A 22660-nucleotide genomic window follows, 5' to 3' on the forward strand; every position below is an offset into this window, starting at 1 on the left:
TAGAAAGATATCACAATGAAACAGTGCAGTTGCTGCCCAAAACTCCACGCAAACTTAAAAATAAGCAAGGTATCAGTTTCCACTTACAGCAGGCAGTTTGAATAATAAAATCTAGTTCAGAATGAGCCATTTTTAAACAGAAAGCTGGGAATGTCTAAATCTGTCATGAAGGTCTGGAAAAAAATAAAAGGCATCATCTCTATTTCTGCAATAAATTTTGTCCAAGGCATCAGCTATAAAATATGAATCAAGTTTTTAGATTATGGCCTGTTCTTCCCCCTAGAACAAGCTTAATAGGTTTCTGTGACGCATGCATAGCTTCAGCAGCATCTTCTGACTTTCCCACTTCAGTGTCATTACACAAGCACAGCACCAAACCTTTGTTTCCTTAGCTGTCCCAGCAACACTGTACAGAAGCACTAAAGGGACAAACAACTGATGTTCCTAATTTTGGTGGTTCCCTTCTTCAAAAAATAATTACTTTGTCTGGATCACGATGCACAGCCTCAAGCAATGGCATTTTTATAATCGTTGATGGTAATAAAGTTTCAATAGAAAAACATCATTCTAAAACATTCCAAAGTACCAAAACACGTCTAAAATTGTGAGGATATTACCAAGCCAACCTTATGAAAGAAAGCATCTCCAATGTGAGATTAAGCTCATGCTTTGCCTCCTGCACATGGCATAATCTTGCAATTCAGGCTTGAATGTCAGCCTCTCACTTTGAGTGACCTCTTAATTTTCTCTTACCATCTCTTCTTAAAATCAGCAAGGCAGGAAAAAAATATATCAGCTATGTTGACATACTAGCAACATCACCTTCTACACCTTCTCCATGCTCCATCATAGGATGAACTTCACCTAATATTTCCCCTTTATATGTGTCTCCAATTTGTTATTACAAACTTCAAGGAAAGCAAGTCCACAGCCTCCCGACGCAGCCAGTTCCAGTTTTTACCTATTCTTACTGTTAGAAAATCCACACCTCATGTCTCTCACCAATCTGCCTTGCTGGATTATGTTCCTTATTTCCCCCTTCACCTCTCCAGCCGACATGCAGAGGAGCTTATTTCCTTCTCCTGCAGCAGACTTGTGTGAAGACTTCTGCCGTGCCTCAGCCTTCTCTTTACCAGACCTCTGGTCTTCCAACCTCTTCTAACAGGTCAAGTGTCCTTGATTTCTGATCACCCTTGTTGTTCTTTCTACTCTATTCACGTCTTCATCAAGTATAGAATCGAGGCTTAATGGACAGGTAAGCTATAGCTGAGATCCACCTGAATTCAGGCACCACACAGAAAAAAACAGGCAAAACAACTTTGGGATGGACTGAAAAAGACCTCTGGAAGATGAGAAGTTAAAAAAAAAAAAAAAAAAAAAAAACAACTGCAGAGTATCCCTGACATCAGAAGAGTTTTCCCATGGTGTACAGACCCAAGAGTTGATGCCTCTTCTAAACTACACACTACTATTTAAACAGGAACAACCAACCCAGCCCACTTTCAAAGCATTCAAGTGATTTGCATACAGGAATCAAAGAAGGAATTCTCACAGCTCTTCTCTGTGATTTTTCTCCATGTTTGAGAAACACCAAAGAGCAAATCTTGACAAAGAGCATTCACTGACTTTCATTCCAACTATTGTTTCTATTATCCCAAACCAGCAGTTTCTGAGGTCACTATAGAAATTGTCATGAGTGGCATCAGCTCTGTATTCTCCTCAGCATGCAAATTTAAGACACTTTTGGCCAAGGAACATTTCTTCAGTAGCTAGAACCAAGGCTCAGGAACTGACATCCATACATACCAGAATAACAGCTAGTCACCGCAGCCTGCCACATACCATTTCCAGCTCTGCTCATTAATGATGTGAAACAAAGCAAGAGCAGATGAACACATTGCTGTACTTCTATGCTCGCTGTTTACAATTGTACCATATGACAAACTGCTGAAAACCTGTGTAGGTTAATCTTTATGTAAGCAAGACTGTCAACACCTAATATAGAAATATGTCAGCTCCTGGGTCGCACACAGCATAGATAGCTATGTATTGAAAAGCTACCTGAATGCCAGCAATGTTGTCTCGCTCTGTCTAATGAACTAACTGAGCTAAAGCAGGCAGAACCACATCAATCACACACCTTAGGCAAAAAAAAAAAAAAAAAAAAAGTTGCACTTATTTGCAAGCAAGACCCACACTCCCGAAACAGGTTGAGGAAAGCAAAATTTTACTCTCATTTGTATTCTATCAAGAAAAAGTAATAAAGCCATTTTTTAAACTGAAAAGTAATGAAACAGAAACAATGGTGCTAACTAGCCATTCATTATTAAAGTAATTACTTAAATAGATCATTTAACATTTTTCCCTGCAATACCAGCTCCCAATATATAGAAAGAAGCCAGTATCAAAATCAGGCAATAAATCATTTTTGTTACAAAGGATATTACACTCCATGCTATTCATCAAAAACAATCTGGTATGGAAAGCAAAAGCATTCTGCTCATTCAGGCTGCTCCAGGGAAGAAGCAGGCACATCTGTGATTGGAAGGGATGAGAGAGAAAAGGCAGCATGGGGATAACCCAGGGTTTATCCAAAGCATGAGGTTCAGTTAAATGTCACACAGGAAAGAAGGGGACTGAACTTAGGTCCAACATAATGCGGGATATTCTCATTCCTGGTCACACATCAGGGTCTGATATGTGACTGTAGAGCCTCCATTAAAATAAAAGCTCTGGGGATGGTTATGTTTTTAGGGTTTACCCCAACACATCATCCTCAGAGACATATCTTTCTCATCACCTCCAGCTCCCTCTGTTCTACATCTCAGCACACATCTAGAAAACCCACAGACAGACCATTCCTCCTTCAGCCAGGTTTTATTTAAGATACTTAGCCAAAGGCTTGACACCTATAGTGCTAGGCAAATAACTTCTCAGGGGGGCATTTACTTATTCCTAGTGTTGGAGTTAAATGGGCACTGACAGCACTAAATGATGCAGTGGAAACCACCAAAGTCATATGCCCACACAATGAGTAATTTTAAACAGAGGAGGGACACATGGGCTTCTGAAAGCCCAGCGTTCCTGTGATTTATTTAACTGACTTCAGTTCTGAAGCAATGCTTCTCAGAGGTATAACAGGCTGAAATTGCAGCACCATTTAAAATAGCACTTACCAGGAAAATGTAAGACGCGTGTTCTCCCATCACTGCCGATGGAGAGACTTGATTATTTGTGACCCAAAGATTCAAATTTCAGGAGAAACAAGCAACTCCTTAAGACCTGCTGAAGACGTATTACCAAATAACGTTCTGAAGCTCGCCTTGGACTCCAACTAGCTTCACTAATAACATTTAGATTAGATTCATTTTATGCCAATTAACTTCCACTGAGTCATTTCTTTCCACTAAAAACTCCACAGGGCACTGCTTCTCAGTAAGTGAGCTCCACAAGTAAGCAAGGACACAAAAAGCTCAACAAAGCTGAAAGCAACCCCAAGGGCAATGGGCAGAGAAGCACTAACTGCTGCTGAGTAAGGTACTGGCTAAGCTCTTTGAAGTGCCCTGCCAAAAAAAAAAACAAAAAAAAAAAACACCTTCCATCCTCTGACAAGAAGAATTAGGGAAATTTTATAAAGACGAAACTCCCTGCTACTTAGAGAGAATATGAAAGTACTTTGAGTGATCTTACAGTTGGTCAAGCTCTGCAACTGGTGCGTATTTTGCCTTGACCTTTCATGTTTGTTGTGAGTGATAAACACACAGTGTCTCATTTTGCCACTAGCACAAGCAAGCAAAGTGGTCTAACTCAGAACACAGCCGGTGTCGGCTGAAAATCCACCTGCCCTACAAACCACATCCAACACACAGTAAACCAAATATCAGAGTGACTGCAAGTCAGCCACGAGAGCTAAATACTCAAGTAAGTATCAGCCTGATTTGACTACTTTGATTGCTAAATCTGTCTTGTCTTAATAAAGCATTAAAATAGTTAAGTGTGTTATTGAAAGAGCCTGAAAGTCCCCAATAAAGTTGTGAGACAGGTGCAAACTGTCAAATTACAGCCCCACAGGAAAGTTGCCGTTATCATTTTACCTATGGAATGCCTCATTCCTGCTGCAGCAAAACCACCAGTGCAGCTGCCACGGCCGCCAAGCTGGGGAGCCCCAAATAACAGGGTCAGAACAAGCACTGATGTTCAGGAGTCCAGGAGCCAAAGCAGCAGGCGGAGGAGAAGGGCTGGGATGGGGGAGGTCAGAGAGGTGTTACTCTCAACAAACACAAAGGGCACAAAGAAAGGGACAAAGAGAAAAAAAGGCTCGGGCAGCTAGATAACATTGAAATCCCACATATTCAGGCAAACTGCATAAGCAGATGCATTCAGCTGTGGATGAATGAGAAAATACAAAAAGAATCATATGAAAAATATCTAAATGAAAGGAAAAATATTAAGTTCAGGAAAGCAGAAGATCAGAGAACAGGACAATAGAAATATCTGCATGACTCCAGACAAGATTATCCATAAATACCTCAGACTTTCCCCTAGTTTAAAACCCCTTCCACAGACCACAATTTACGCACACACTCACATGCACACTCTGTCAGTCACTTCTGTCTCCATAAATTCAAACTTGGGCAGCTCTGAAGGCACAAATTCTGACCTACCACATATTTGTGAGCACATCTGTAACAAATTATTCTGCTTTGCTCTTCTTCCTGAGCATCACGAACACCTCAGAACATAGAGCTAATCCAACACCCAACTGCTGCAAGTGTCATAACAGAGCCACCTAGAGCAGCTCAAAAAGTCATTTCACCTGCTGGGGGGCTGCCTCTGGTGCTCCAGAACCTCCCACATTACCCACTGAGGCACTCAGGGTCTCCTCCCCACTGTAATTAGCCATGTTAATTAGCCATATCCCGATCTCCAATCTACTGACCTCTGGGACATTCTTCATGCTTTCAGCAGTGCTCAACTCAGCAGTACCGATGTCCAAAGCTCTACCTTCCCTCTCTTCTCAACTGCTTCAACTTCTTTAACTCCTCCCTTTGCTGAACTACAGCTCTGCCTCATCTCAGTTTGCCTCATCAGTCTCAGTCTTCACGGACGAGCTCTTCCTAGCAGGGAACCTGGCTTACCATATGCTGATAAAGCACTATGTAAATGGATGATGCAGTATTAGCAATGATACCAGAAATGATGTCCTGCTCTTAAACATGCTGCTCTGAGAGTCATTTCTGTCTCCAGGAACAAAGCCTACTAAATTCAGGCTTATCTTCTAATTTATCCTCCTTATGGGCTAAAGCGAAATGGGATATACCTAAAGCATACACTGTTTTGTTTGGCCTTAATTATAGGCAGTATTATGCTGCCACAGCAACTAGAAAAGCTTAAGCTGCCTGAAGATGATACAAGATACTGCACAATGCTACACACCCTGCCCCGTCTCCTGTCCCCACATAGCACTGTGCTAGGCACGGGTCATGTCTGCACCCCAGGGACAGCCAGTAAATGCATTCCAGCAGCCGTGGCATGGCACCGACAGGATGAGGCAAGCCGTCTGGTGGCACCTGCTCCGTCTGCATTTGCACACCTGTGTGAGGGCTTTCGTGCTCTCCCCAGCTCCATGCAGCAGGGAAAGGGGGTCTGGGAAGGTGTCTGGGAAGGCGTCTCCCCCTCCAGCAGCATGCAGTGAGGCAACGCTGCAGGGAGCAGGCTGCTCCAGCCCTCCAGATTCTGACGAGAGATTCATGAGGGGGAATTAACACATCTGGCTCCCCCTAAAACACCTGGATGCTTCACTTCACCTGCACATCTGTATCTCTGCCCCCAAGCTACAGATTGCTCAGCCACCCTTCCCAACTGACTTCCAACAACAATTAAATGGCAGCAAGAGAAAGCGGGGCACAGTAGGGCATTTAATGAAGAAGGACTGATGCTCCTCCGAGTGGCTGTTGTGCTGCATTAATGCCAGACAGTTGTTGTGTCCCTGGAAGAGCTCTGTGGCTCCCATGATACTGCCATGACGCTGTGAAGTGGAGACAAACCATGCACGTACAGTTTTTTGGATATCTCTGCCAGCAAGGCAGTCTTAGCTGGAAAGAGCTGGTACCTTGCTTTCCTGGGTGAAAAAAATTAATTAAAATTAAAATGAAATATAAATTTAATTTTCCCACACACCTCAACATGATTTCTTGGGTGTGGACTTCTCTGAACAAGACAGCTTTAACAACTGACTCTGCATCTTCCCTTGACTCGTCATTTGCAAAAAATTTACTACAGTTACCCGTAAGTATCACAGGCACTTCTGTTTCAGCCTCACAAACTAGCCTGACTACCACAGGTCAGCACTAAAAGGTCTAGCTCAGGACCCAATGAGTCACACATTTTCTTCACCTTCTGGTGAACTACTACTTATTCATAACCCAGTTATCTACTTTAGCTGTCAAAGAGATTTAAATTGTGCCAGCTCCGCACAAAGCCGGGATACCAGCACATCCCAGCAGGGTACAGGGCAAAAGTTTACAGCTATTAAATACAGAAAACTGGTGAACTACATTATGAGCTTAGCAGAAATATAATTCTTGCTTTTAACAGGACAGAGAATGGCAGGCTGAAGTGCTTTAGCTAAAAACATCTTAAACATGGCAACTTAAAAAACATAAATGTATGTTTCATTTTTTGTTCTTTTTTTCCCCTGCATTAAATTCTGAAAGTACTGATAGTCATGGAATAATCAGGTTTAACAGGTTAGCAGTAATATATGCCTCAAGTGTTCCTAATACATCATAATCTTCTTTCACAGAATTTGCATCACTGTCAAACCGAACTACTGATTTTCAGTTGATGCTTTTAACATGTTTCTATGGTTACTTTCCAAGGTCGCATCACAGACGCCTGAACAGCAGTTCAGAAAGACAAAAGGCATTTTGCATCCTTCACCATATTAAATAATTTATGAAAGTTAAGGCATCCTCACGGAAAAAAAAAAAAATCATAAAAGAATGGTTCTGAGGTTATTTTCTCAGCAACAGTTTGAAGCACAGTAAAATCAATATCTCCACAAAAGCCTTCAAGAGGCAGGCTATTTGACTAATGTTCCATATGGTACAAAACGCTAAGGAACGTTCCAAGTTTAGATCTATATGCACAAGCCTACATGAACTGCATGAGCGGATCTTAAAGCAGAACGTGTAGACATCTAATTTGCTACTGTCAGCTTCATCTTTTAAATCAGGCAGCAGCTATTGTCTCAGAAAGTATTCCGAATCTGAAAAAAAAACGCAAAAATAAAACTGAAAAAGTGAAGTAAAAATGGTAATGACAGCCTTTATTATTTCCATCGTTTTTCATTCAAAGCCATGCAGATTTCATCTGTCCCCGAAACGTTACAAATTTTGACTAGTGTAATGAAAGCTTGTGCACAAAATATCTGAATCCTCTGCCTACCGCTACACTAGATCAGAGTTTATTGGAACTAATTGAAGTGTCTGAGGCTTGGAACAAAAACACATTAGTCATTTAGTGGTTGTGCTAATATTGCTATGCCTTTCCTGCAGTTTCATTAGATACAGACTGCTTCAATACCCTAATCATATGCTCAGTCACAGCACAATCAGTACACAGAGTACTGACAAGCTGTCCCACCATGCCTAGAGCTGATAAGGTGTCTGCTCTATGAGTAACCTCAATTATTGACTATATTTTATGGTCAATCTAATGACCAAATGCTTATCAGTGAACCATCAGGTGCCTGTAATAGGATAGTGACCCTTAGTTTATATGTACCATTACTGCTCATTAGTGAATAATTAGATTCTTTAATCCACAACTCACAGGCATTACAATATGATGGAATATCCTGAATCAAGAAAAAGACGACTATGCTTATTTTAACTCTTAAGATGTTCAATTACATTACTCAGAGCTTGTATGTTATGTCTTGTTAAGAAAAGCTGCTTGCAAAAAGTGTATCATGTGTAGTGTTTTATGTCATGTCTAAAATTGACACTGCTTTCCTAAACACACAGGAATATGACGAGAGTGGACAGATAATGGGTGTGACTCACCATCATGATTCTCCAGATTTATTAACTTAACTGGTTTTAATCTAGCAAAGCCCAGCAACACTGCAAATGATATAGAGACCTAGAAACTAGTGAGCGCATACTGAGTGCTATGTTTGGAGAGTAATTCATCAAACAAAAGCAGGCAGATGCGAGGGAAAACAGTTGCAAACACACAGCTCCTTCCCTGCCTCAAAGTCAGTGGTCCCATGGCAGCAAGCGCAACCCTGCGACCAAACCAGCTTGAAAAGACACAAAAATAATCCACTATCAAAGATGATTAAGGAAGGCAATGTAATACAGCTTGTCTTCTGCTCAACCTTGCTCAGGGTTTCTTGGCTCTATACATCATTCCTTCCAAACTGCTCTGACTCTTCCCTCCAGCTCGCCTTGGGGCACTGAGGCCGGACACCCGCACTCCCACCAAAGCTCCACAACCCCAGCCAGCAGCACGGGCAGCACTGCCACAACAGCTTCCAGCCACCAACAGGCAAAAATCACCCAATGGCTTCAATTTTTAGGGAGCCTTGACTCTTGACTCCCAAGGGAGTGGTATGTTCTTTTTAGGCAATTAACCTCCTCCAAAGTGCATGCCCATTCTCCTCCTCCTCACTGCCCTTCTGCCTGTTCGTGGAAACACCACAGCCTCTCTTCCCCAGGTGTCTGCCTGACAAAAGACCTGAGAGCTTATTACAGCTTTCTATCACAATAAGCCAATATTTACTTAGCTGTGAGCATAAGAGAATTCAGACCACAGAGGAGTCCCTACAACTATCTTGCCTATTTTCACTTGGTAATTGCACATTCAGGTCACTTATACCAAAAAAAAAAATTAAAAAAATAAATAAAATTAAAAATTAAAGAAGAGAGAGAGAATAAAAGAGAAGAGAAGAATAAAAAGAGGAAAAGGCCCTGGAAACAGGTTCAAAGTATGGAGCCACTACAGCAACAAGGCATCACTCGCTCCATGCCAATGGTCAAAGCAACCCCCATTTTTCTTAAATCTGAGGAATACCAGGTTAAACATCACCTGCACTGTAAGGGTAAACTGGGAACCTCTTCACACCCATCAATGCCCATGAGCTGTACTTCTTGCTCTGGCTTTCTTATTCTGACAGTGACCTACTGAGAAGCTGCATTTTCTTCTAAATCCTCCAGTCCTTCAGTAACACGACCATTGAGTAATGTCTGGCAATTTGCTTGTGTGGCAGAGTCAGACGTTAATCAAAGCTTTTCTCCTTCTATGACAGATCAGAGTGAGGGAAAAAGGCTTAAAAACTGATTTAATTTCTTAATACGCTTCTGTCTGCTGTTTCTAATATTTGGCTTTGATTTTGAATACTTAGCACTTCTGTGCTAGACACTCTGCATTTCTAGGTAATGAATAAAATGCTTTTCCTTTTTTTTTTTTTGAAAAGCACAACATAATTAATCTTGAAGAAATTAAATATGACATTCAAATGAGAAAGAGCTCTGGATGAATATGTAAATTTTGGCTTCACATATGCTTAACAAAACCAATGCATTCACAGCAAAGACTATCTTAAAGACATTAATTTTAACTACATGTACCTCTCACCACTAGGTACAGATTTTGCTGTAGTTCTTTTTTTTTTTTTTCTATCCATGTAAGGACATAAACCCCTCTGTATTGTCTTCTGAGTTTGTGACCTTACAAACTCAAAGCTACAACTCTCACTGAGGAGCAAATTGGAGTAAAAAAAACAAGCAAACCAAAAAAAAAGCTGCACAGACCTCCTCCTTTCCCAGGCACAAGCCAGCCCACAAGCAAGAGTCAAAGGGTGCTATTTCACTGAATAGAGACTCCAGTTTTAATGTGAAATAGACATTTATCTGCTGCCAGCAAACCATGCCACAGCCCAAAAGCTAATTGTGCTAGGACCTGTACAAACACAGTTAATGCTGCTTCATGAAGGCGACAACTGGAAGCCTTTATTCATGTGAAAATGTCTGGATCTACTGTTACTGCTGCTAAGTAAATCACAGATGCAGCTTCCACAAGAAACCTACAATGACTTTGTCATCCAGAGTAACTAACCATGTACCCCAATACACTGAGAGTTAATACACATGCATATTTTTGCCTAGCTAGTTTATTTCTATGACAAGTGCTGTAAACTGGATGGTGCAAAGGGATGGAAGAAATGGGACTGGAAAGTTTAGATGAAATAAACATGATATCCTATCCGGACTGAAGAAAATCACTGCAACCATTGATATCCTTCTATTCCAATTTCTGCTAGCATCTGTCTCTCTTCACCCCTGAAGATTTCCTCCTCTTCCTCTCCTCTTGTCCTTAGAACTACATACCTCAGGACTGAGGGGAAGAGGCAGCATCAAACCTTTGTTCTGTAGGTCCCCATGTCAGGAGGCATCAGAAACAGAGGGCGCAGCAGGAGAAGAAGGTTAAGGCCAATGGGGATGGAGACACCTGGCCAGGACTAGGCAATGGTACCCACCTGAGAACCTGCTTAACATATGCACAATTGCCGTGGATCAAACTGAATCTCCCTCCCCCCACTTTCATATGATTTTCTGCATTTCAATCTGTGTTTTCAATAACTGAACTCATTTCTTGAATGCTTGCTTTTAGGGAACAAAAGATTCCTAGATGGGCTCTGGAAGACTGAGAAATTAATGCTGCAATGCATTGTGATTAAAGATCATGAAAATGCTACAAAACTACTCTAGATAACTGATAACTGTTAAAAGAAAGAAACACACAAGTGCTTTGTGGAAAAAAAAAAATCATCCAGCGCTATCATTTGGTTAACATTTGAAGGGAATTTTGAACAGAGGAAACATGGGTAGGGAATAAGCAATGCACTAATGGGTTTTAAAATGTTTTAGCTAGCACATAGCTGCTAAAGCTATAAAACTCCAGCTCACTCAGGGCAAAGACAGATTCATGAGAAGCAATTAGGGCCTGATCCAACATACAGTGATGTAATTTGAAGTCTTGCTGTTGACTTCAAGAATCTTTGAATTAAGCCAATGACAATCATTAGCAAAGATCCATCTCTTTACAACAAAACCAGAAATGTATTTTGCTGACCACTGGCAGAATTATCACTGGGAAGAAAAGATTCGGATGTTATTTCAGATTATTATGCACCAATTTATTTCTTTTAATTCTAAGGGCGTTGTTTTATTTTCTGAATTTTCCAGCCTTGCTAATGTAAAGTTAGTCTTTACGTTAGCTTAAAACATACAGATTCACCCTGAAAAAAAAAAAGTAGTTTAAACTAAATCAGACTGTTCATACCCACATTATGAAATACTGTAATAAAAGCTGTGCTGCCGTCCACTCTAAGCACTTTGTAGTGGATTCATCTGTCCTTATTTAGGTAACTAAAAAAAAAACACAACAAAGCCACAAGTGTCTAACTGAGCTTTTCCCCTTACTTTCTTCTCTACTTCCACTAACTTCAGGTAACTATCTCAAACGGATTATTCCCTGTTGTCAACCACTTCTGTGTTGATTTTAATTGTGCAGGCATAGACTCAATGCTAGAACTTCCACATGCAACACTTTGGGTAGACCCTTCCCAGTTTCTTGTGTACACAGTCACGGTGGTATGTAGGCATGTAATGGTTCAGACTCATTGTACCATGGTCTCCTCTAACAGGACTTGGGAAGCCAAGCTCTTTTTGAGATCAGATTATAACTTACACTAAAATTCCTTTTCTGTTTTTTAATGTTGCAAAAAGAATTAAAGATAAAGAAAAGGGAAACAATACAATTTTTACATACTTACATGATAAAAATGATCCTTAGTGCATAAATTTTACTTTAATGCCATTCACAGACATACGTTTTTCAATATTGTCTAAAAACATGCTCAGTTCTGAATTAAAAAAGGAGTTTGGAATGCAAGTACAAAGCCCTGAATTTTGTTGTTTTAAATACCATCTGCTTGAGAGCACATTGCATTTAATCAACAGTGCTAATTACAACAAACATTTCACAAACAAAACCAACAGCTTATTTTCATTATAAGACCCAAGAATCAAAAAAAAAGATTGTTCTAGGCTGCTGCTAAAAAACTAATGTCTTAAACTGTTTTAACTGTTGCTACCAACTGTGGGGAAAAAAAAAAAAAAAACAACAAAAAAACCACCTCCATTTGCACATCCAGTCATGCTACTGAATAAAAACCTAAATAAAAACCTCCTATTTTTGATCAGAGTGTAAAAGCCTCATTACTTTAGCTTCTGCTTCAAGGAAACCTACTCAAAAACAGATTGGCTACAGGTAGAAAGATCCGTTAAGGATCAGATAAAGACCAGAGCAGCACATATTATTAGGTTTCGATCAAATGAGGTTCCTGCTCAGGCATCCAGAGTGAGAAAGGGGATGTCACCATCACATCCCTGCTTCCCTATAGCAGTGGAAAGTTACAGTCACAACCACAAGACTAATTCCACCTCTCAGCAACCAGCACCAAACGCTCCACCTTCTACCTGCAGCAAAGACTCAAAGCATTTCACAACCATTTGAACACCCATGAGCATTTACAGAAAACAGCAAAATGACAAACTACCTTATGAAGAACGAAGCCGCAGCTGAGGTACCTGCCGAGACCCCAGCTGGAGCCACCAAGCTCTGGGAGGCCACTGAGCCGCCTGTTCCCGTGGGGTCGGAGTTGTTCTGCCCTGAGCTGACCTGAACGCTGGGTCCATCCCGGCCACCTTCTGGTGCTGTTTCTGCCTGAAAGAAACAAAAAGAAAAAACACATATACAGGTTAATAATCTTGCATGACATGGAGCATTTACATGCACTGCTTCCAAAGAGTGTCTTTGCAAGGGCAAACGTGAAGACCAACAGTGGCTGAGGAGAGACACAAGTGGACAGGCGTACCACAGAAGGTCCTGCAACAGAGAAGGTAAAAACCATGACTGTAGCAGACAAGCAGAATAACACAGAGACCTATTGTGATGGGTAATGTGCAGTTAAATAGTTTGACAGGCATGAAGAAATGGAAAACGATAAGCAGAACCCGTTGTTTTACGGTGTTATTTGGGAGCTGGCAGAACTGTTTATCTGGTTCAGTTGTAACTGTCAGGAATTATTTCTCAGTGGCACATCATCTACCAGACCTATCTGTGTAAGAGGAACTAACCAAATGGTCACATTTGTAACTTGTTTCCACATGAATAACCCCAGGAACTAAATAAAAAAAAATGATTTTTTAGAACATGTATACAGCCCTGCTTGTCTACATTATCCATCTTAGCAGCACAAGCGCCTGGCCTTTTTTGTCTCCTGCAAACTGTTCCAGTGGGAAAAGAGGAGTGGCTGGAGATGCATCTTCTCCAGCATAACCTATCTGTGGTATTTGAGACAGAGTCTGGAAGAAAGTAGTGGTTTGGGGATTTTGCCAAAAAATCAGACATTTGTATTGTGAAATTGTGTCACATCGACATCATCATGCCCAGGCCACTACCTCTTTCAGAATCAAGTTCAATTAAGTCCCATCAGTCAAATACTTACTGACAGTGCTGGGAAGGACTCATTTTAGGGAGAACCTGCTCTCTGTCTAGGAGTACTGAGGATTTAATTAAAGACGACACCACAATAAATATTTGTCAAAAGAGTTAATTGCTTCATGTATGATAATATATGATATTTCTGTCATCTGAAATACTACTTTGACATTTCCAACTAATTAGCTAAAATAAATTCCGGAAAAGGAGACAGCCTTGTAATGAAGCACAAACGCAATTAAGTACTTCCTGGGATGCCACCAAATTTTAAGTTTTGTGCTGCCATAGATCATGTTTTACAACTACAGATACACAGACTCGGTAACAGCACCTTCCCAGCTACACACACACTCAATTTCCTCATACAATGAAAAAAACAGAGTTGTTCTCATGAGAACTGAGGTAACCCCAGTATCAAGTATAAGAAAACTCTGCCAGCCAAGCAGTGTTTGACTGATGCATGAAAGGCTGTCTGGAGTTTCATTTGGACTCATTCCCATAGGTTCTGAGTGCTGAATTCCCAGTTCCCAGAGAAGTCAAGAAGAAGAAAGTGCACTCAGCTCTTCCAAACGTCTGCTCTTTAAAGATTAATATTATTATCAGTATTATGGAGTGGCTGACTAATGCTTTACCCTAGACTGCCACACCAAAAAGCGCTTTTATAGACCTCACCTACGAGATCTGAGGCTGAGACACAGAACAATATTCACACAGATTAACTTAATCCTGGTGAAGTTACTTGTGCTAAAAGCCTAACTTGAAGCTTTAAATAACCTTCTACAAAATCCCTTCACTTTGTCACACAGAAGTCTCAGGAGAACAGATATTTTAGCGATGCAGGTAAAAAAGCAGAAACCGAACACCACTAGAGGTCAAGAATGGCACAGAAATGGTATGCCAGCAACACACACTCAGAAAATGAAAACTATCCCTGCCACGATCTACTGGTGTTAAACCACCACATATGGACAGCCAGGAACTGAGATGCCTGGAAAAGGATGAGATCTGCTCATGGGGTTAGTTGCTAAAATTTAAATGATTGAGTAAGGAGGACTGTGAGGTAGGTGGTGAATGAAACAGATACTTGAGCATGAACAAAATGAAGCAGCAAATGTATGGTCCTGACCTACACCAACTATGGGAAGTATATGGCACGAGGAAAAGAAAAAAGCAGGCTGGGAAAGATCCAAACATGCCACCTTCTGAGTTTGCTAAACCGACGCAAAGTGCTACTAATAAGCAGAGCTTACTATGGGCTCAGCAATGTATAAATTAAGCAACCTGCGTCAGATGCATAGGAGAACAACCAGCACAAGAACATGTGACACGAGTCACAGAAAATTAAATGCCAATAAGGAAGAGGCAGACTTACAATCTTTGACCTAAGCTGCTGCATCAGCTCTAACACCAGGCTGCCCAGTGTCACTACTGGTGCACACAGTGCTATGCTTCACCTTGAGTTTTGTCTAATTAAGCAATTTGAGTGATGAAAGTAGAGTTATACAGCAAAGCGATGAAGCAAGGTGGAGCAAGACTGGTTCCTGAAGAGAAGGGGTGAGAAATGCTGGAGCTGGTACGTGGGGCTTGCAAATTGGCACACCAAGGGCCTGCCATGCCCAGTGGCCAGCATGAGAGGGAAACCCTACCAGCAGCCACTGCCAGACTAGCATTAGTGCTTGAATATTCCCACACGTTCTGCCAGGAAGACAACCACAACCCTCCATCACGTGCACTGTCTCAGATTAAAAATTACAGGGTCAAGCTGAATTCCCCAAATGTATTTTTCCATTCACTTTTAATGGGGCTATATTAGACAGCAGGATTTTGAAACAAAGAAAAGCACATTTAAACAACATATTGAAAAAGGAATGCAAAAGCAACGTGCTTCTAACCAACCATACTCATGCATAACCTAAGTGACAGCATAATCTGAAGTTAAAACTAAAATCTGTAGGGTTAGCATGAAACTTCAGGGAATTTTGCAGCAAAGTGGGCTAGATTTATAAGAACTGACTGGAATCTGTTGACCAGGTTTTGCTTCTTTGTAAATACTCTACTTGTCTTCTGACAGGTCAATTCCTATTAAGCTATTCACATTTAACAAAAAACATGAGAAACTGATAACACACATGCTTTCTTCAGCACTTTTTCCACTTCTATGAGAACTTAAAAGCCTACATATCTGAGACCAATGATTGCGGGTATATCAGGCATCTAACTTGAAATATCCAAATCAAACCTCATTTTTCAGATAGCAGATGGTTTATACTTTTCAAACATCAGTTTGCTAGCCAAAGTATCTAAACTGGATGTCTGTAAATTGCCATTCCCAGAATCATTAGACACTTCTAAAACTCATACTGTAATTTCTAGGTAAGTTTGGCAGTACTATTCACACTTCTATGCATTTGATTTATATCGAAGGAGGATGAGGGGAAGCTAAGGAGAATGCATTGACTCTTGTAGAGAGGAAAGTGAAATAAGATGTGCAAGATAAATTCATCATAGGACTACTGCAGAGGACAACAATCCATACCTTTTTCATTAAGTCTTCAATTACTCAATTAGAATTCTTAAACACTGCAGGAAAACTGATGCTACCTCTCAGTGAGAAGCTAGAAAAAAAGCCAAACAAGATCTTCCAAGTTTAAGATTCAAGGACTGCTTGCACCATACAAAGTGGAAGCATTTTCCAACACAACCACGTTCAGCTCGCTATGAGACAGCGACATCTCTCAGCTGATGAGGAGGGCAGGGTCAGCCCTCCTACAGGCACTTGCAGCATCCCTAGCTAAGGCAACATTTCAGCATGGGTAAATAAGTTGGGAGCTCACTTCAGCTTTCCAAATGGGAGACGGCTACATGGCCAAACACTGATGGCCACATTCCCATCTTGCCCATTTTCAGCTCTGTGCATGGTTTGCAGGTTTTGTGGAAATCAGGCAGGCAGCCCCATTGGCATGGGGACCAAACAGGTACACGGCCACCCAGGAGGATATGTCCTGAGACACCTCCAGGCTGCAATCCCACAGACTTGCTCTTAAATTTAGGCTCCTAAATCCTTCCATTACTTCTGCAAAATGGGACATCTGAGACTGACCCACCTCAGCCCTACGGGACCAGCACCATCCCATGTGAATGAAGCACAGAAAGGCAAAGATGGATCACGGGGAAGAAGAGAAATTAGTCTACCTGAGAACAACAGCAAACCAGGGAGGACACAGAAGCGTTAGGAGAAACAGCTCCATGGGCACATCGCTCCTTGCAGTTGCATACCAGGACTGTTACTGGTTCAAGAAAATCCAGTTCAGGTATGAGGAAATTTATCAGGTCCTAGTCATTTGCCCTGAGGCAGAAACACTAAACACAGATAATGGGACCCTCCTGCACACTCCAGTTTGTCACAGTATGGTTTCTCCTTGTGTCACTTACCGATGCCGAAGGGGTACAAGTGAGGTAAGTGAGCTTTGTTTTTAAATTAAGCATGGGAATTACCTCACGCCGCTCCCTCATCTCAATCCATGCTCTTCTGGGAACTGCCTGTCGAAAATATTTCTCTAGAGGAACAGGAGCAGCTCTGCAGGGTTTTTTTAAGTGCACAAGTTTGCACAGGGAGAAGACTCCAGCATGTGGCTGAAAGGGAACTGCGCTTCTGTTTACTAAATTCTCATAAATCACTCATGATCAAACACAGAAATCACAACCCTGTCACTATAAAGTGTTACTGAATATTTGAAACGTCACAGGCCTCCATCCAGAGATTAATGGTTTTTATTTTCTAAGAAAAAGTTGGGTGTGACAAAATCCATTAACCCTCTGGAAACCAGCCAACCCTCAAAGGAAGGATTTCCAAAACTTCTCTGTACAGCCCCTTCCCTTTACTCTCTCTGAAGCCACAGGGGAACTGGTACCAGTAAAAGCACAGCAAGGGCAAGGGTTGAAAACATCAACCAGGTGTTTCGCAGGTTCATGCATGCCAGTGTCTCTGCGCTCCATATCAGTGCCTGCGTCAGTGACAGGAGGGTTTTGGCATGCCCATCCTGAGGGCATGGGAGCACAGCTGGATGGGCAGCATTTTGGCTGGCAGCATCCACACGTGCAACTGAGGTTGGCAGGTCCACAGCAAGCAACCACAGCACAGATTGCTCCTGGTTAAATCGCCCGAAGGCTCAGGGAGAGGGCAAGAAGAGACAGAGGCAACCTGACATCCTCGGGCTGTGGAGATGTGCTGGGCAGGGCAGGGCAGCCCCTGCCCCATCCCCGATTCCCAGCACACAGGTTTCCTGCTGTGACCAGGTGGCAGGAAACATCTGCCCAGGTTTAAACAAGTCAGGCTTGTCTAAATCACACTGTAGAGTGGTTGGCCATAGATTTAATTTCCAGGTACGCAGTATGCTGTCATTACCATCGAAAGGGCAATTACAACTCTAACAAGCTCTTAGCAAGTTTGAAGTGCAAAGCCAAAGCCTGAGCCATAACATTTTCACTTTCCTGAGTATTTCCATTCTCTGGACATTGATCTTTGTCCACAGATCCAACAAAAGCCAAATTAGGTGCTGTCACTTTGTCCCTGCAACTTGTGCAAAATGTGAGCCCGGTGACAGGCAAAAAGCAAACACAGTAAGATAAAAATCCACGCAGAGAGAAATAGATCGTTCCCTGGGCAGCACTGTGATTGTAAAGGAAAATCATAAGTCTGGATAGATCTGCAAAAGAAAGTAATCAGATACAATGTCTAAATATACATATAAATACTTTGTCCTTAAGGATGAATTCACAGAATTGGGAAGGGAGAAAATTACAAAAGCATGTCTGATAGACATCAGTGTAACCAAAGTCAGAACTCAATACAATTTATTTTATTTCCAAAAATTGGTTCTGTAATGGAAGCATTCAGCAGAACTTCACTAGAGAATTGCTGCTGAAGCTCTAGCAAGATCAAGCCTCAGTCTCTGCTGAGGCATCCCCCCTCCCCCAGGCTGTTTTTACCCCTTTTCAAAGTTTTGCTGGTCTGTCCGTGAGTTAAGTATTTGCTTTAACTTGCTATTTTCCACTTTTAGACAAGAATGTCACAGCCAATTAAACTGTAAAAACTGTTTGATTTAACAATTTTACAATATACTAAGGTTATTGTTTGTATATGGTAAAATAATAATTCCCCCCCTACATGATTTATGCTAAAATCCTTATGACCTACTAGCTGGAACAAATGTGACGTAAATCTCTACCTGGGCAATGCTCATGCTATAAACCCTCCTTCCCCTCAAGCACGGATAGGTCCTGCATACATCTTCTACGTGAAATGTCTCCCTCCCAGGTTGACCAGCATCACATAAAGTTAACTGTGCAGTATACATCAGGTTGAAGTGAAACGTGTTCGGATAAACTTTTTACTATCCTTTGACAATGTTTCTGCTGGGGCTCATTATAAAATAACTAGGGCATTTTATAACTACAATACACTACTGAAGTCATTTTATAACCTGCAGCTGCGATGTGGTAACAAGAATGCCTCAACCTGTACTTTCAGACTTGGAGTCGCACTGAACACACGATGCTCATAAAATGCAGAGCATAACATCCCTTCCCCCAGCCCAGGTTTTCTATGAGAGTCACTAATGCCTGGCTTATTGTTGATCTCATAAGATGAGGCAGAAGGGGAAAATCACAGAAAAGCAGAATTAAACAGAAATAGGAAGGCCCGTTTACTACCAGACAGGAAAGTAATGTAGGAGACCCAAAGGCAACCTCAAAGCTCTTTCTTTTTCGACTAATACCTGAATTACAAACACAGTTTAAGGTTTTAGATTTTTACTATCTGAAATCACAAGCAGTCTGTGCTTCATGGAAGGACATCGCTGTTCAGCTGCAGGAGATGAACACCCAAAGTCATGCCTTCCAGCACTGATGTCTTTTGCAGTACAAGGAAGAAGAGGTAGCTTTTTTTCCCCTCTGACCAGGGGCTCCTGATCTCATCCCTCAGCTAAACTGTGTTGATTCTGGAGATATTTATGAAGGTTGTAGGCAAGTCTCCTTTGCCTCCAAAGCACCCATTCCTTCCTTCAGTCTTCTCATGTTCCCAGGCTGGAAAGTCTCTGGTAGCACTATGATGCTGAGGGCAGTGATGAACCTGCAGCCCTCCCGCTTCCCTTCAGCCTTTGCAATGACACCAGCCCCTCTCATTCTGACTCAGCCTTATGGACAGAGCTTCAGCACCCTCACAAGTGGCCTCACATTTCAGCCACCTGGAACAGCAGTGCAGCAAGAGGTGCTCTCTATCCTCCTTCGCAGCTCTCTGACCACCAATCACACATACATCACCTCTATCTGCACATGTAAACCCACCACTCAGAAAGTTGGGGGACATGAAAAAGAGGTACCAGGAAGGGCATAGACGCTGCTGCATATAAACACACTCAAAATCAGGACTTTACATGTGCAGTCAGTTTAAAGCAACCAGACTAGAGGAACTGTTTCTTCTAATGCCTCAAGGCAAGCATCAGAAAATGTTGCTCAAAGCCGTCTCTGCTGACATGTGTTACAATAGCTACAGCCTCCAAAGCCAAAATATATAGCTGTGTTCTGCTCAGGGTATTTTAATTTACCATTGTGGTCAAAATTAAAAATGAACTGTTTATTCAAATGGAGAAATGTAGTCGAATCCCTGCTTTTTGTCAGAGGCTGATATGAGCAAGCAAAGGAATTCATTAACAAGCTCACAATAGTGCAAATTTCCATTAGCTTAGGATTTGTTTTCCTACTAGAAGACAAATGCTTTTCCATTAGGACTGACTTCCACAGGCCAGAAGCATCTCTAACAACAAAGCACAGGACACATACAGACCTCTGAAGCAGGAGAACTTGTGTCACCTTTCTTATTCTGCAGTAAAATACAATTTCTCGATGACTTTAGGTAACTCAAAGTTTCACCATGCCTTGCTTTCTCTATTCTGCAGAATGAAATAATCACATTGCCAAGAATTACAGGTCCTTATTATTACAATTTGATTATATTTATTATGTTATTACAATGATTGACATATAATGTCAGCAAATAAAAGGCAAATGCGGCCAGAAGACTGTCATACCTAATTTCTTTTTCAATCACGCTTGAAGTGCTTATATGTCACATGTAACTGCTTTAAAGAGAGCACCCCTCAACAACAATTTACCTGACAGCTAAGTACAAGGCACCCATTGCCTAGTATCTCACTTGAAGAGATACAAGCCCTAGCTACATGAAGAGGGCAACAAAGCTGGTGAAGGGTCTGTATGAGGAGCAGCTGAGATCTCTTGGTTTGTTCATCCCAGAGAGGGCTTAGAGGAGACCTCATCGCAGCCCTTCCAACTCAGGATCTTCTGTGAGTGCTGAACTCAGATCTGGCAGTTACAACTCATGGAAGATCTAAGAGTTATTGGCAGTTTTCTCAAACCTTAGTTGCTGCTGCATCTTGAAATACAGAAAACACCAGATTTTGGACATCACGATGCAGGGTACTAAGAACAAAGAAGGAGGGGGTCCACATTTTGAATAGCTGGTGCAGTTGGAGTCCTGCATGTGAATACAAAGGCAGTGGAGTTGTGGAAGCGACAGGCAAACAGTGCCAAATGGTGGAGAGGATGGAGTAGCTGCCTTAGGAGGAGAGATGAAAGAGTTGGACTATTGCTTAGAGAGGGGAAGGCTGAGAGGCGTCTGTCTGAGGTCTACCAAGTCACTGAGGTGGTGGATAAGCTGAATGAAGAATTGCTGTTCACCCATACCTGTATTGTAAGGCACAGGTGACAGTCAATGAAATTAATTGGGTGTAAGTTTAAAAGTGATGAAAGAAAATGAGTACTTCTTTGTACTAGGGTAGTGAACTCATGGAACCTGCCGACACAGGTGGTCAAGGAGGCACAGAATGTCAGCAGGGTCAGAGAGGAATTGGATGAAATATCCTGGACAATGGGCCTATAAACAGAGACAGAGGTAACAGACAGAGCTGTGTCCCTGAGACCTCCCCAGCTGTGCAGGCTGAGAGTACAAGCAGAATGCAGCAAGCAGCCGGGCTCCACAGCTCTCCCTAAACACCTTTTGTAGTTCCACTGCTGGAGACAGCCCTGGGCAAGATGTGCTGCAGCTCACACCCAGTAGGATATTTCTTATGTTCTTATCATTCCCATCCATCTTTTCACTAGAGTCTTTCGTAGCTTAACAAGTAGGGGGAGGCTGTGCTACTCCCATAGGGCCCCACAAGTACTTCAGAGTCATCAGGAGAGGCTGATCAGAAGGAAGACAATATCTGCACAGCTACTGTGCAGAGATCAGCTAAACTCAGACCCTTCCCAAGGCAGGCATCATAAATGCCCCCTCTCCCCATCTTCATCTTCTCACTATCTTCTCCTTACAACAGCTGACTGCCTTGACCAACTTTACCACTCTGATTTTTGAGAAGCAGAAGGGGGAGAACCTCTGAATAGCAGCTCCATGATCTTTGCCCAACAGCACCAAAAATACTGCAATGGGCTCCTACCTATGGCACCTTTCAAATACTTCCTTCAAATTAGTTATCAGAAAATAACAAGCTTGTCCAATTTAGAGACAGTGGAAGCTGTGCAAACCCAAAGGAATTAACTCATAAGCATTCGAGCATCAAACTAAAGCAATAATAATAAAAATAGGCCATCTTCAGAAAAAGACGAAACTGCAACATCAATTTGTATAATGATTTATATGGACTCACTTCTCTAAAAGTATTTCATGCTCAAATCTTACAAGTACTACTTTAAGATTCAAAGCAAACCTCTAATTATTGATCCTTCGTTACACTGGGAAATTACCTCATCGCAGCTTTAAAGTTCTATTTATAAGTCTAATAATCTCATCATTGATTACAGTGACTGTACTCTAATTATAAATCCATTATCTCCCCAGCAATGAAATAAAATCAATAATGCACATAAATGGAAAAGAAGGAATTTAAATGCATACATTAATGTCATTTCAAGTAGAACTGTTTTATGCACCATCTCTAACAAAACTGTGTCACATCATTAGCAATAATGTGAAAAATCTTTTTCAATTAACAGAGCCGATTTGATACTA

At 41.6% G+C, this 22660-nt stretch overlaps 1 protein-coding gene across 3 annotated transcripts in view; it reads right to left on the minus strand.

Annotated features, from left to right (window-relative positions):
- KIF26A (kinesin family member 26A) overlaps nucleotides 1–22660 on the minus strand; it is a 101261-nt gene that overhangs the window by 35679 nt on the left and 42922 nt on the right. For 2 of the 3 annotated variants that reach the window (XM_072038239.1, XM_038179873.2), the window contains exon 4: nucleotides 12632–12798. In XM_072038239.1, the coding sequence (XP_071894340.1) occupies nucleotides 12632–12798 (167 nt within the window). Of the gene's footprint in view, nucleotides 1–4939; nucleotides 5242–12631; nucleotides 12799–22660 lie in introns of those variants that run through there. The other variant, XM_038179875.2, reaches the window with a different exon arrangement.

This window comes from Anas platyrhynchos, chromosome 5, assembly GCF_047663525.1.
Source record: "Anas platyrhynchos isolate ZD024472 breed Pekin duck chromosome 5, IASCAAS_PekinDuck_T2T, whole genome shotgun sequence".
Lineage (NCBI taxonomy): Eukaryota > Metazoa > Chordata > Aves > Anseriformes > Anatidae > Anas > Anas platyrhynchos.